At 34.4% G+C, this 16,803-nt stretch overlaps 1 protein-coding gene and 1 long non-coding RNA gene across 2 annotated transcripts in view; both read left to right on the forward strand.

Annotated features, from left to right (window-relative positions):
* Positions 1-3,771: 3,771 nt before the first annotated feature.
* The window catches only part of LOC123946706, a 30,748-nt gene continuing 17,716 nt past the window's right edge, over positions 3,772-16,803 (forward strand). The window contains exon 1 of the long non-coding RNA XR_006819646.1: positions 3,772-3,841. This is a non-coding gene — a long non-coding RNA (uncharacterized LOC123946706). The remainder of the gene's footprint in view (positions 3,842-16,803) is intronic.
* LOC123946704 (olfactory receptor 6C65-like) lies at positions 4,533-5,468 on the forward strand. Its single transcript, XM_046012359.1, has one exon. The coding sequence runs from the start codon at positions 4,533-4,535 to the stop codon at positions 5,466-5,468; it is 936 nt and encodes a 311-aa protein (XP_045868315.1).

Below are 16,803 nucleotides of genomic sequence, written 5' to 3' on the forward strand. Positions count from 1 at the left end.
TCAATAATTCTGACTAGGGCAGAAATGAAAGTCACCAGGGATGATGTTCACAATGTTCTCAATGAGTTCTAATCTAATCTAAATTCTCTAAAAGCTAGGGCAACTGATACAGAAGATAGAATAGTGATATGGAAGACAAACAGATAGAGAGAAAGGATCAGAAGGAAGCCTGGAACAAACAGCTTAGAAGCCCCGAAAACAGAATCAGGGAAATAAATGATGTCATGAAATGTTCCAACAACAGAATTATTGGAATCCCGGAGGGGGAGATTTACTTATTTTTTATGGAAACATAACTAACATACATGTTATATTAGTTTCAGGTATACAACATATCCAACAATTCTACACATTACTCTGTTTTCATCACACTATGTATTATACTATATATTATCACAATAATACTGACTATACTCCCTATGCTGTAGCTTTCATCTCCATGAATTATTTATTTTATAACTGGAAATTTGTACCTCTTAATCCCCTTTATTATTTCACCCATCCCCTGATCCATCTCCCCACCCTGGCTGGCAACCACTGGTTTCTTTCCTGTAGTTAGAAGTCTGTTTTTTTCTGTGTAAGAACTCGTTTTGTTTTTTAGATTGCATAGATAAATGGTACTTGTCTTTTAGCATAATACCCTCTCATTCCATCTATGTTGTTGCAGATGGCGAGATCTTATTTTTCATCTTTTTTGGGTTTTGTTGTTGTTGTTGTTCTTGTTGCTGTTGCTGTTTTAATTTTTGGCTTAGTAGTATTCCTTTATATATATATATATAATGTATATATATATAAGATATATTATATATAACATATTTATATATACATTAGATACATTATATATAATATATAATATATAAATATATAATACATTTATAAATATTTATTATATATAATATTAGATATATTATATATAACTTACTTATATATAAGTTATATATATTCATATATATTATATATGAATATAATATATTCATAATTATAATATATATATTCATATATATTAGATATATTATATGTAACATATTTATATATTAGATACATTATATATAATATATAATAGATAAATATATAATATATTTATAAATATTTATTATATAATATTAGATATATCATATATAAATATTTATATATAATATATCTAATATATATTATATATCTAATATATATCTAATATATTATTATGTATATAAATAATTATATTATATTTAATACATATTTATTATTATACATTATATATTATATATTAATATATTAATATAGATATAATATAGATATATATATAGATATATATACATATAGATATATGTATATATATATCACATCTTTTTCCATTTTTCTATCAATGGACACTGGCTTGCTTCCATATCTTAGCTATAGTGAATAATGCTGCAATAAGTGAGAGGTGCATGTATCTTTCTGAATTAGTGTTTTTGTATTCTTTGGATAAACATGCAGTAATTAGATCACTGAATCTTATGGTATTTCTATTTTTAATTCTTTGAGGAATCCCATGCTTCTTTCCATAGTGGCTGCCACAATTTAGATTCCTATCAAAGGGGGGAGGAGTTAAGATGGCGGAGAAGTAGCAGCCTGAGACTACATCAGGTAACAGGGGATCAGCTCGATAGCTTATCTGAACATTGCAAACACCTACAAATCCAACGGGAGAGCGAAGAGAAGAACAGCAACTCTAGAAATAGATTCCTATCAAAGGACATGAGCGGATTCTCTTTCCTCACATTTTTACCAGCACAGTTTCTTGCTTTGTTGACTCTAGCCATTCTGACAGTTGTAAGGTGATACCTCATTGTGGTATTGATTTGTATTTTCCTGATGATTAATGATGTTGAGCACATTTTCACGTGTCTATTAGCCATCTGTACAACTTCTTTGGGAAAATCACCTATTCAGAATCTCTGTCCAATTTTTTGGAGGTTATTTGGGGGTTTTCTATGTTGAGTTGTATAATTTTTTTAGGTATTAAGATATTAACTCCTTATGGATATATCACTTATAAATATCTTCTCCTATTCGGTAGGTTGCATTTTCATTTTGTTAATGGTTTCCTTCACTATGCAAAAAGTTGTGGGGTTTTTTTTGTATACTCCCAATAGATTGTTTATTTGTTTATTGTCAATATATTTTTATGAACAAAATATTTGAATAGAACATTTTATATCCTTGTGGCCCATTCTTATTGCAGTTTTCTGCTTCTTCACAGTTTACACGTCATTGGATTAGAGTGCCTTGGCAGACATTTATCTTAGGTAAAAGTAACATAACAATGAGCACCTGGGTGGCTCAGTTGGTTAAGCAACTGCCTTCAGTTCAGGTCATGATACCAGAGTCCCAAGATCAAGTCCCACATCAGGCTCCCAGCTCCATAGGGAGTCTGCTTTTCCCTCTGACTTTCTCCCTTCTCATGCTCTCTCTCACTCTCTCTCTCTTAAATAAATAAATAAAATCTTTTAAAGAAATAATACAACATTGACAATATAAAAATCCCAAGACTGTTTTTTACCTCACTGCTATTCTCTGTACCTCTACACCTCTCTGACATTTTTTTTTTAAGAAACAATTCCCAAGTCTACCTATTTAAAATTATTCAACTAAACTTTACAATATACTCCTCAGGAACATCTGTCTCCAGAGACATTTAATTGCTTTCCTGCATGAAACTCCTGTGACTATTTTGGGTAGATAAAACCAGTCTGTTTTGGTAGAGTTGGAAAACCAACTTTTCTCACTGGAAGGGAAGAATAAGGTTTTGTTGTTGTTGTTGTTGTTGTTGTTGTTGTTGTTGTTGGTTTTTACAAAATTACAATTCATCATTATTTTACCAAAGTTACTGTGAGTCAGGTAAAATGTTATATTAATAGGTCTCCCTAGCATCTAGAGTTAGGATATTTTTATTTTCATGGAAATTTTGGAAAATAAGGGATACTAAATGCTGGTTCTTGGATTCTGTAACTTAGGATAGTTCCCTACATTTTAAGGATTTTCTCTCTTAAAATTTTTTTTCGTTCCTATGCAGATGACCTCTTTCCTATACCTGTTATTTCTTGATTCTCACTCATGGCATGAGCCTTTCCTTCTTTTGAACAAAGAGCTTCACTTCATTAACCAGAAAAATATACAACTTTGTCACCTCTATTTGCCTATTTCACTGTAACTACTGCCTCGATCCCATATTTTTCTCCTTCTTTTACTTTTTATTTATTTTGAGAGTCTAACCCACATTTCAGGAAAGCTCAGTCTCTAGTTCTCCATGTGACCAGGCAGAAATTTAGAGCAGAGGTCCATTTTGCTGCTGGCCTCCCCTCTCCAGACCTCAGGCTTGACTCCTAAACAATGGCATAGTGCCAGAGATACTGCTACCCAATGAAAAACTTTTGCAAGACCATTTGAGTCTCAGCCTTTCAAACTAAACATGGATTGACTACATGAAACAGTCTGTAAACCTGTTTCCACTGTGTCACCAACTATTTCCTGGATCACCAGTTACAGAACCTCTTGAATACTTTGCTTGCAGCTTCTACCAGCAACTGGGGCTGTGTCAACTTTCTATGAGGGTCTCCCCAATATCAGGAATAAACTTTCCTAAACTATTCTTCAATATGTTTCATCTTTCTCTATGTGACTAGGATCATCCTGCCAAATTCCACCTACACATTACAGAAATAGCTTCTTGCATAATGAAATTAAAGGCAGAAACAAATTGTGAAGTCTATAAAATGCTCCAGAAGGAAAGACCCAAACACTGACACTCAGTGAAACGAAGGCAACAGAATATTTGGATTTGAGAAGGCAGACTGTTAGCAAAGAAGATTATTTAACTGTAAGTACATTTTTCATTTCTTACCTCACTTATTTTTTCCATTTTCTAATCAAATTGTAACTAAAATCACTTAAATGTTTCTCTTTGAATATCTTCTAAAAAGTAGTAGATTGTTATTTAATTCAGAAAGGAAAAGTTTTAATTCTTGGTTTGTTTAGGATTATATAAATTTCACATTTTATAACCTTGATTCTTTTGCTGTTATTAATTCTCTACTTAGGCAGGACTGAAATAAACATCTCGAATAAATTGTAGAAACTATTTGAAAAGCAAATTTCAAATGTTCTTTTTTGAGAAAATTCATTATAACCTGTGGTCGTTGTAATATACTTTAATAGAAATAAAATAATACCTTATGTATTATAGTTTCCAAACACATATGATCAAATTTTTAAAAGAAAGTAAAACATTTGATTAAGTATATTTTTGATATACAGACATGTTCATTAGACCTACCAAGTGACTTACTCAATGTTAAATGGCTAGTGGTCTACAAGGAAGGTACTAGGCATAAGTTTCTTTGTGCTGGCTCATATATATTTTCAAAATTCAATACAATTTTATGGACAATTTGTTGCTCCATTATATGTCTTACATATAACCAGCAGAAGTGCCAAAAAAATATTCCTGAACTCACAAAAATCATTGCTTTTTCTTTGCATTTAAACTTGGAAGAAGTCAGCAATAAGAAATGAAAAATCAAACATCTGTGAAAGAGTTCATTCTTCTGGGATTAACAAATTACCCAAAACTAAACATTTTGATTTTTATATTTCTATTTTTCACATACATACTGAGTTTATCTGGAAACCTGACAATTATAACCCTCACTCTGGTAGATCCTCACCTTAAAACTCCCATGTATTTCTTCCTTAGGATTTTCTCTTTTCTAGAATTCTCATTCACAACAGTTTTTATTCCTAGATTTCTGGTCAGCATTATAACAGGATATATAACCATTTCCTATAATTCCTGCATGGCACAGGTGTTTTTCTTCATACTCCTTGGCTCAACAGAATTTTATCTTTTGACTGCTATGTCTTATGATCAGTATGTAGCTATCTGCAAGCCATTGCATTACACAGCAATAATGAATGGCAGAGTCTGCAATCTGCTTGTAATTAGCTCCTGGCTAGCTGGATTTCTCATTATCTTTCCACCTGTGATCATGGAACTTCAACTAGATTTCTGCAACTCCAACATCATTGACCACTTCACCTGTGACTCTTCTCCTATGCTGTCAATCTCCTGCACAGACACAGCATTCCTAGAGCTCATGGGGTTCTTCCTGGCAGTATTCACGCTCATGGTAACCTTAATATTAGTGGTTCTTTCCTATGTATTCATCCTTAAAATGATTCTGAGAATCCCCTCTGCTGAACAAAGGAAAAAGGCCTTTTCCACTTGTTCCTCACACATGATTGTTGTCTCTATTTCTTATGGAAGTTGCATTTTCATGTATGTCAAAACTTCTGCAAAAGAAGGAGTGGCTTTGACCAAGGGTATAGCTGTGCTCAATACCTCTGTTGCCCCAATGCTAAATCCTTTTATTTACTCCTTAAGGAACCAGCAGGTAAAGCAATCTTTTATGAATTTAACCAACAAATCCTTCTCAAATAAACTGTAATCATAAAGAAATTCATGACCTCACTTTTAAATAGAACTTATGTCTAACACAATATTAACATTGTTATATTCTCCAGTCACTGTGATATTCAACTTCCTTTCCTTCAACTCTGATTCTCCATTTATTCTATTTTGCTCTCACTTAATTCAACTATCCTTTCCATTTACATGCCCTAAAAATTTTCTAAGCATGAATGATTTGAAGTCACATAAATGAGCATAAACTTAACAAGAATGCCAGAATTAGTTTTAACAGTCATTGGAAGAACTGTTTCTTTGTACAGCAATCAAAGCTAGGCAAAATCCTAAGCAATCCTAAAAAGTTATTTCTCCCAGTGGGTAAGCATTGAGTATTAAAGTAATTTCACCTGTGAGGTAGTCTCCTATGTCTAGTGTGCCTTTTTTTGTCCTTGTATCTCCTAGGGTTTTTATATGATAAATGTTGATCTATGCTATTTGGGGCATAGGCATTATATCTTCATCATGAATTTAAACCTTTAATATTACAACAAAGCTTGCTTAATGTCTTTTTGGGGCTAAATTCCGAAGTTACTACAAGCATGGCATTACCATTTCTGTAAAATCCCAATAGTTTCAACACAAAGCATTTTGAGTGAACTACACTGATGATTATGCCACAGCCCATTACTTTCTTTTAATGTGCTCATGCTGAGCCTGGAGCTTATCAGACACTCCCTTGGGAGGTACCTGGTTTCCTATGATCCAATTTTCTCTTTTTAACTTTTCTTTTTTCTTTCTTTCTTTTCAATTTTCTCTTTTTAACTTGTCTTTTTTCTTTCTCTTTTTTGAACTTAAAACTATATGTTTTCTATCTCCCAGGTAGTTCTCAAAATTTCTGGCATGATGATAGTACCTTAAAATATTTTCCAGGTTTCATAGGTTTTCATTATCTTAAAAATGAAAAATGTCTTTTTCAGAATTTTATGGACATTGGAGGCTGTAGATTTAAGCATGTATGCGCTATCCAAAAGTTGACATAAATCTTTCCTATAAGAAGTTCTTAATTACTGCTCTACACTTACAAGAATGAAACTCAATTTAGTATTTGCCCATTTGCTTCTTTGTTGTCCTCTCCCACAAACAATGCATGAACACATGAAATCATATAACTTCCCATCAGAACATTTTTCTTTAATATTTATTTGAATTCTCCATGCTTTGGTTCCCTTTCTCACTCATTAGAAGAATCAAAAACAGGCTAAAATTAAATTCCAAAAGCACGAATGTCTGAGACGTCTGTAATATTTACAAGTGTGCCTCAGCAAAAATATTTACTATATCTGCTTATAAAAAGTGTTTTTCTCAATTTGACAGTAACTTTAGTTAGAATTGGGAATTCTCTTCTTAAGTGTCATAGATGTAAATTTTCCACCCATTCCAGAATTGTGTTCTTCTTTCTTTCTTTATTTTACAAAGCTTTTCATTTTTCTACTCATTGCTTTGGAGATTCTGTGTAAACCTAAATACTGGTTTGCATCTCTTGATGCAGATACAATTCCAACAGTGTGATGTTCAATAAAGTTCCGATGCTTCAATGCATATGGGCAGAGAAAAGTAGCATGCTAGTGTTTAAAACCAATTATCAGAAATAATACACAGACATCTTATAGATTTTACTAATATAATTTGCAAATAATAATAAAACATTCATTAAACTGAATTGGAAATTCTATGTCCCAAGTTGATTTTCACAGAACGATTTCATTGATTTTTACCAAACTCATCTCCATAACTAATCTAAGTTTGCATATCCACCACAATTTGACAAATGCAGTTGAATTTAACACTGTAGCACTCAAATGCACATTTAGAGTCAGAAGTTTTTCAATACACTCAATAATTAATATAAAAGGTTGAAAACACAAAAGAGTAAGGATATGGAAGACTTGAACAATCTTATCAACCAAATTGACCTAATTGAGATTTTTCAGAACATTCCATCCAACATCAACAGAATACTCATTCTTTTTTTTAAAAATTTTATTTATTTATTTGACAGGCAGAGATCACAAGTAGGAAGAGAGGCATGCAGAGAGAGAGGAGGAAGCAGGCTCCCCGATGAGAAGAAGGCCCCATGGGGGTTTGATCCTACGACCCTGGGATCATGACCTGAGTCAAAGGCAGAGGCTTTAACCCACTGAGTCACCCTGGAAGCCCCAGAATACTCTTTCTTTCCAGTGTTACACAAAACATTATCATAATGGGTCATAATCTGAGTGACAAAAGCATCTCAATAAGTTTATAACATTTCAGTCATGCCTAGTATGTTTACTGAACACATTACAATTAACTTTGAAATCAATTATGGAAAGATATCTGGAAAATCTACTAATATTTAGAAACTTACATATATATAATCCCTGGGTTGAAGGAAATCAGAGAAAAATGAAAATGCCATGTGAACAAAATAAACATAAAATTACAACATAACAAAATTTGTGGGATGCAGCTAAAGCATTACTTAAAAAGAAACTTTAGACTCTAAAATTAGAAAAGAAGAAAATCCTAAGATCAATGACCTCAGCTTCCACCTAAATCAACCATCAAAATAGGAAAGCAAATTTAACCCACAGTAACAAGATGAAAGTGAATAATAAAAACCAATGAGGAAATCAGTGAAATAGAAAACAGGGGGCGCCTGGGTGGCTCAGTGGTTTAAGCCTCTGCTTTCAGCTCAGGTCATGATCTCAGGGTTCTGGTATCGAGCCCCACATCGGTCTCTCTGCTCAGTGCAGAGCCTGTTTCTCCCTCTCTCTCTGCCTGCCTCTCTGCCTGCTTGTGACCTCTCTCTGTCAAACAAATAAATAAAATATTAAAAAAATAGAAAACAGAAAAATAAGAAAATATCAATATTGCATGGAGCACTGGGTATTATACGCAGACAATGAATCATGGAACACTTCATCAAAATCTAATGATGGGCTGTATGGTGACTAACATAACATAATAAAAAATTATTAGAAAAATATATTAATAAAACCAAATTGGATTTCTTGAAAATAGCATCAAAATTGATAAGTTTACTGGCTGGTTGATGAGGGAAATACAAGAAGATTCAAATTATCATTATCAGAGAAGACCAAAGTCATATCACTGATATTCTAGTTAATAAACAAATAATACAGAGATTTTTTAACAACTTTATGTCAATTAATTTAAAAACATAATGAAATGGAAAAACAACAAAATCTCATTGAAGAAAAGAAACAATAAAATCCCAATCTAGAAAAAAATAGATGATAGGTCTATATCTGGTGTGGAAATTGAAATTATAATTAGGAAATATGTCACAAAGAAAATTCCACATTCACCAGTGACTGCTACGAAATATTTAAGAAAGAGACTATGGACTCTGAAAAACAACCTGAGGGTTTTGAAGGGGTGGGGTATGGGAGGTTGGGGGAGCCAGGTGGTGGGCATTAAGGAGGGCATATATTGCATGAAGCACTGGGTGTAGTGCAAAAACAATGAATACTGTTATGTTGAAAAGAAATTAAAAAAAAAAAAAAGAAAGCAATAGTAATAATTATACGCAACTGTCCCAGAATGTATTAGAGTAGGGAATACTTTCAAACTTAACCCATGAGAACTGTATTATCCTGAGAGAAAAATGAGGCAATAGACATTATTAGTAAAATATGGTAACAAATCTCACTCATGAGTAAGCTGCAAGTATGTACAATAAAAGCAAATAAATCTAGAATATATAAAAAGTTAAATTAATTTTGGTCAAGTGGAGTTTTTCTTTATAGATATAGAAAAATATCCAACATACATATCTAATATAAACTCTCCAAGTGCACTTATGATGGGCACTGGGTGTTGTATGAAGTATTGGATCACTAAATCATACATCTGAATTTAATATTATACTGTAAATAAAACAAAAAACAAAAGACTCTCAGTGAGCAGATCTAATAAATGGAAAATACCAAAGGACATCCAAAATATAGTTTTATAAAAAGAAAAAGAAAGAAAGGAAAAAGAAAAAAGAATTAAACTATAGCTAACATCTTACTTCATTATGAAAGTCTTAACAATCTATTCCTAAGAAAAAGAATAAGGCCAGGATGGTCACTCTTGCTACCTCTACTTAATAATGTACTTAACTTCTGGGTTGCCTGGGTGTCTCAGTCAGTTAAGCATCAGACTTTCGGTTTTGGCTCAGGTCATGATCTCAAGGTCATGACATCAAGCCTTGCATTGGGCTCTGCACTCTTTCCCTCTGCTCCTCCACCCCATGCTCTCTTTCTAAAATAAGTAAGTAAATCTTTTAAACATATATATTCTATGGCAGTTTCTAATTTATGCAATAAAGTTTAAAAAAGGGAAAAGTATGCATACTAAAAAGGAAGAAGCAAAACCCCTTTTATTTATGCAAACAACATAAGTACCTTAATAAAAATCCTATTGACTTCCTGTTTCAGCTCCAATGTTTAGAGTTTGAAAGCCATCCATTCTGCTTCATAAAGGTCAATAACTTCACTTGAACTCATGGTGGAAGTAAAACTGCAGACAAATGACACCCTGAAATCTAGAGATACAGGAAAATCCAGAGTTCCTGTTGATATCTAATTTCACAGAACACAAGCCGGAGGAACCATATATAGGTAGGAATGCTAATAGCAATTTTGGCCTATTCCCCGACACTTGAGTGCTTACCACCATGAGAATGAGAAGAGATTGAGGATTGTTGTAAGAGAGGGTCCCCACACTTGTCTAGATTTTGCCTCCACTAGTCCCACCAGTTCCTCAAGCTGAAGAACCAAGAGAGAACTTCTCTTGACGCAGGCAAGGATACGGAAGAGTAACTATTATGAAAAAAATCCCAGAACATTCTTCACACAAAGGCCTACACTACATACACTCCAAGGGAAAAGATTTTACCAGAAACACTTTCGAAGGCTGAGGAGCAGAAGCTCACTAAAGACTGAGATTTAATCATAAGATTACCATAATCTACCAAAATTTGCAACCATACCAACATGTATCAAAGTATCTCCACCAAAATACTTTATAATTTCAAAGGAGAACTTTATGATAGAGAGACCTGGAAGACACCCATTAACTAAGTTAACAAACTAACTTTAGTAATAAGATGTAGATATTATATACTCTCTGATATAATACAATACCTGAAAAGAGCATACCACGTCTGTGGCATTCTCCACAAAATGTATTACCTTAATATAACCCTGAGAAAACAGTGGAAAAAACAAAATTGAGAGGCATTCTATAAAATCCTGATCAGCACTCTTCAACTACATTAAGGTCATGAAAACAAGGGAAGATTTGGGAATTTTCACACATTGGAGAAAACTAAGGAACATGATTTCTAATACAATGAAGATTCGGGATTTGATCCTCAGCAAGTAAAAAACATGGACAGGAAAACTGATAAGAATCCAAATAAAGTCTGTCCTTTAATTATTTGTGTTGTACCTAAGCTATTTCCTTAATTTTGATAATATTCCATGGTTGTATAAGATATTGGACTTAGAGCTGAGCAAAATATAGAAACAAACGGTATTATTTTGCAAGTTTTCTCAATCTAAAATTATTGCAAAATACAGATATTTTAAAACCCTGTATCTAATCCCATCTTCCAAAATGCAAGAAACCATCCTACTAGCCATGAACAACCTCATAAAATGGTACATGCTATGGCTACACAATCTCCTTCTTATTCAGACATGTCCGTTGTATCCTTATGATGGGAGAGAATTTGAATTACATAGCCATCAGAGTTACTTTATTTCTGACTAGCTCACAGGTTTGAAGGGCACTGTTCAATAATTCTCTATCTTATAAAGTCAAGTATAATTATATCAAGTTAGCCTCTGAGGAATACTTCTCTTGTGGAACCAACAGTGGAACCATCTCACATGAATCTTAAAGAATCAGTTTTCAGGTAGCTGAGGCAAGATTCAAAACCAGAGGGGGGGGGAGTCAAGATGGCAGAGAAGTAGCAGGCTGAGATGACATCAGTAGCAGGAGATCAGCTAGAAAGCTTATCAAACCATGCTGAACACCTACAAATCCAATATGAGATCAAAGAGAAGACCAACAATTCTAGACACAGAAAATCAATCACTTTCTGAAAGGTAGGACTGGCAGAGAAGTGAATCCAAAGCTATGGGAAGATAGACTGTGGTGGGGCGGGGGTGGAGCAATGGACCACGAAAATCAGAAGTTTTAAAAGTCTGCTCCGCTGAAGGACATCACTCCAGAGGCTAAACCGGGGTGAAACCCACACGGGGACAGCATGCCCTCAGGTCCCATGGGGTCACAGAAGGATCAGGGGTATCTGAGTGTGGCAGAGCTCATACGAATTAGAGCAGGGAAGCCAGCTACAGAGACAGAGCTAAGGAGTGAGCTCTCAACTCGGGGTTACCTTGAACCATAATCTGTGGCACAGGATACTGCTCAGTGAGTGGGGACCACACAAGATCCAGGGAGATGCCCCTGTAATAGCTCAGGGACCTGTGGGGTTTGGAGACTCCAGGTGGAGCTGTGTACCAGAGACAGAGACACTTGGTCTCAGGCTAGGTGAGCTCGGAGCGCAGCTGGAGGCCAAGAAGACGGCAGTGATTGAGCGCTTTTCTCCAAGGGAGCACTGAGGAGTGGGGCCCCAAGCTCTCGGCCCCTCCCAGTCAGACATTGGGAGGCCATTTTCATTCCAGTCCTCCAGAACACTATGGAAAGCGTTCAGGGAACAAAAACTCCAGAAAGCGAACCCAAGCGGCTTACTTAGCCTGGCCCCTGCTAAATGCAGTGCAATACTGCCTCAGGCAAAGACACTTGAGAATCACTACAACAGGCCCCTCCCCCAGAAGATCAACAAGAAATCCACCCAAGACCAAGTTCACTTACCAAGGAGAACAGCGGAATTACAGAGGAGGAGAAAGTAAAGCATGGAATTCGTGGCTTTCTCCCCATGATTTAGTCTTGCAAAGTTAATTAATTTTTTTTTAATTTTAGTTTTTTTCTTCTGCTAATTTTTTTTATCTTTTACCCTTTCCTCTTTTAACGTTTTTAAACTAGTTTATCTTAACAATACCTTTCATAAAAAAAAAAAAACCCTTTTTGAACTTTCATTATTATAGTCATATTTTATCCTGCATTGTATCTAATTTTATTTTTTGTATACACATAGGGTTTTTTTCTTCTAAAAAAATTGGGGTACAACTTCTAATAATAGATCAAAATACACCCTAAATCTAAAACCGGGCTTGTTCTAGTCTCTAGTCTGAGCAAATTCTCTCCACTCTCTTTTTCTTTATTCTCCCAACCAACTTATCAACTCCTTTTTTAGAAACTAAAAAAAAAAAATTTTTTTTCATCTTTATAGTAATATTCCATCCGTTCATTGTGTTTACCCATATATATGTTTTTCATTCTTTAAAATTTTGGGAGGTAGTTTCTTCTAGGAGACCAAAATACTCCCAAAATTAAGTGGGTGACCCTGTTCTAGTCACCAATCTAATGTATTTTTTAACTTTTTTATATATTTTTTATTTATTTCCTCTTTTAAATTTTTTTCTTTTTCTGAATTTCATTTTACCCTCTTTCTCTCTCCCAAAATTTGGGGTCTCTTCTGATTTGTTTAAATCACATTTTCCTGGGGTCTTTGCCACCCTTTAGTATTTTATTCACTCCTTCATGTATTCTTATCTGGATAAAATGACAAGGTGGAAAAACTCACCACAAAAAAAAAAAAAAAAAAAAAAGAACAAGAGGTTGTACCAAAGTCTAGAGGCCTAATCAATAGGGACATTGATAATATGTCAGATCTAGTGTCCAGAATGATGATTCTCAAGGTGCTAGCCAGGCTCAAAAAAATAAAAAAGCATGGAAGATATAAGAGAAACCCTGTCCGGAGACTTAAAAGCCATATCTGAGAAATAAAAGAACTAAAATCTAACCAAGTTGAAATAAAAAAATCTATTAATGAAGTGCAATCAAAAATGGAGGCTCTTACTGCTAGGATAAATGAGGTAGAAGAAAGAATTAGTGATATAGAAAACCAAATGACAGAGAATAAAGAATGCGAGCAAAAGAGAGGCAAACAACCACTGGACCACGAGGGGAGAATTTAAGAGATAAGTGATACCATAAGATGAAACATCAGAATAATTGGGATTCCAGAAGAAGAAGAAAGAGAGAGGGGAGCAGAAGCTATACTGGAGAGAATTATTGTAGAAAATTTCCCTAATATGGCAAAGGGAACAAGCATCAAAATCCAGGAAGTGTAGAGAATCCCCCTCAAAATAAATAAGAATAGGTCCACACCTGGTCATCTAATAGTAAAATTTACAAATCTTAGCGACAAAGAGAAAATCCTGAAAGCAGACTGGGATAAGAAGTCTGTAACATACAATGGTAAAAATATTAGACTGGCAGCAGACTTATCCACAGAGACCTGGCAGGCCAGAAAAAATTGGCATGATATATTCAGAGCAATAAACAAGAAAAACATGCAGCCAAGAATAGTATATCCAGCTAGGCTATCATTGAAAATAGAAGGAGAGATAAAAAGCTTCCAGGACATTAGTTACCCTGAATGTAAATGGGCTAAATGCCCCAATCAAAAGACACAGGGTATCAGGATGGATTAAAAAAAACAAAAACAAACAACAACAACAACAAAAAAAAACAATCCATATGCTATCTACAAGAAACCCATTTTAGACCCAAAGACACCTTCAGATTTAAAGTGAGGGGGGTGGAAAACTATATATCCATGCTAATGGACATCATGAGAAAGCTGGGGTGGCATTCCTTATATCAGGTCAATTAGATTTTAAGCCAAAAACTATAATAAGAGATGAGGAAGGACACTATATCATACTCAAAGGGTCTGTCTAACAAGGAGATCTAACAATTTTAAATATCTATGCCCCTAACATGGGAGCAACCAACTGTATAAACCAATTAATAACAAAATCAAAGAAACACATTGGCAATAATTCACTAATACTAGGGAACTTTAACACTCCCCTCACTGAAATGTACAGATCATCCAAGCAAAAGATCAACAAGGAAATAAAGGCCTTAAATGACACACCGGACCACATGGACATCACAGATATATTCAGAATATTCCATCCCAGTGCAACAGAATACACATCCTTCTCTAGTGCACATGGAACATTCTCCAGAATAAATCACATCTTGGGTCATAAATCAGGGCTCAACTGAAATCAAAAGACTGGGTCATTCCCTGCATAATTTCAGACCACAATGTTTGGAAACTAGAACTCAATCACAAGAGGAAATTTTGAAAGAACTCAAATCCATGTAAACTAAAGAGCATCCTTCTAAAGAATGAATGGGTCAATGAGGAAATTAAAGAATAATTGAAAAAGTCATGGAAACAAATCATAGTGATACACAACTTTTCAAAATATATGAGACACAGCAAAGGCAGTCCTGAGAGGAAAAAATATAGTGTTACAAGCCTCTCTCAAGAAACAAGAAAGGTCTCAAGTACACAACCTAACCCTACACCTAAAGGAGCTGGAGAAAGAACAACAAAGAAAGCCTAAAGCCAGCAAGAGAAGAGAAATCATAAAGATCAGAGCAGAAATCAATGAAATAGAAACCAATAATAATAATAATAATAATAATAATAATAATAATAATAATAAATAGAACAAATCAATGAAACTAGGAGATTGATAAACCCCTGGCCAAACTTATCAAAAAGTATAGAGAAAGTATTCAAATAAATATAATCATGAATGAAAGAGGAGAGATCATAACCAACACCAAAGAAATAGAAACAATTATAAGAACATATTATGAGCAACTATATGCCAGCAGATTTTATAATCTGGAAGAAATGGATGCATTCCTAGAGACATATAAACTACCACAACTGAACCAGGAAGAAATAGAAAACCTGAACAAGCCCATCTCCAGTAAGGAGATTGAAATAGTCGTCAAAAATCTCCCAATAAACAAGAGCCCAGGGCCAGACTACTGTACAGGGGAATTCTACTAAACATTTAAAGAAGAATTAATTCCTATTCTCCTGAAACTCTTCCAAAAAACAGAAATGGAAGGAAAATTTCCAAACTCATTTTATGAGGCCAGCATTACCTTGATCCCCAAACCAGAAAAGGATCCCATCAAAAAAAGAATTACAGACCAATATCCTTGATGAACACAGATGGGGAAATTCTCACCAAATACTAGCCAATAGAATCCAACAGTACAATAAAAGGATTATTCACCACGACCAAGTAGGATTTATTCCAGGGCTGCAAGATTGGATCAACATCCGCAAATGAATCAATGTGATACAATACATTAATAAAAGAAAGAATAAAAACCATATAATACTCTCAATAGATGCTGAGAAATCATTTGACAAATACAGCATCCCTTCCTGATCAAAACTCTTCAAAGTGTAGGTATAGAGGACACGTACCTCAATATCATCAAAGCCGACTATGAAAAATCCACCGCAAATATCATTCTCAATTGAGAAAAACTGAGAGCTTTTCCGCTAAGGTCAGGAACACAGCAGGGTTGTCCATTATCACCAATGCTCTTCAACATAGTACTAGAAGTCCTAGCCTCAGCAATCAGAAAACAAAAAGAAATTAAGAGGCATCCAAATCAGCAAAGAATTCAAACTATCACTCTTTGAAGATGATATGATACTATATGTGGAAAATACAAAAGACTCCACTCCAAATCTGCTAGAACTTGTACAGGAATTCAGTAAAGTGTCAGGATATAAAATCAATGCACAGAAATCAGTTGCATTTCTCTACACCAACAACAAGACAGAAGAAAGAGAAATGAAGGCGTCAATCCCATTTACAATTGCACCCAGAACCATAAGGTACCTAGGAATAAACCTAACCAAAGAGGCAAAGAATCTCTACTCAGAAAACTACAAAGTACTCATGAAAGAAATTAAGGAAGACACAAAGAAATGGAAAAATGCTCATGGATTGGAAGAACAAATATTGTGAAAATGTCTATGCTACCTAAAGCAATCTACACACTTAATGCAATCCCTATCAAAATCCCCTCTGTTTTTTTTTTTTCCAAAGAAATGAAACAAATAATCCCAACATTTATATGGAACCAGAAAAGTCCTAGAATACCCAAAGGAATATTGAAAAAGAAAGCCAAAGTTGGTGGCATCACAATTCCAGACTTCAAGCTCTATTACAAAGCTGTTATCATCAAGACAGTATGGTACAGGCACAAAAACAGACACATAGATCAATGGAACAGAATAGAGAGCCCAGAAATAGACCCTCAACTCTATGGTCAACTAATCTTCGACAAAGCAG

The sequence above is a fragment of the Meles meles genome, chromosome 7, assembly GCF_922984935.1.
Source record: "Meles meles chromosome 7, mMelMel3.1 paternal haplotype, whole genome shotgun sequence".
In the NCBI taxonomy this organism is placed as follows: Eukaryota; Metazoa; Chordata; class Mammalia; order Carnivora; family Mustelidae; genus Meles; species Meles meles.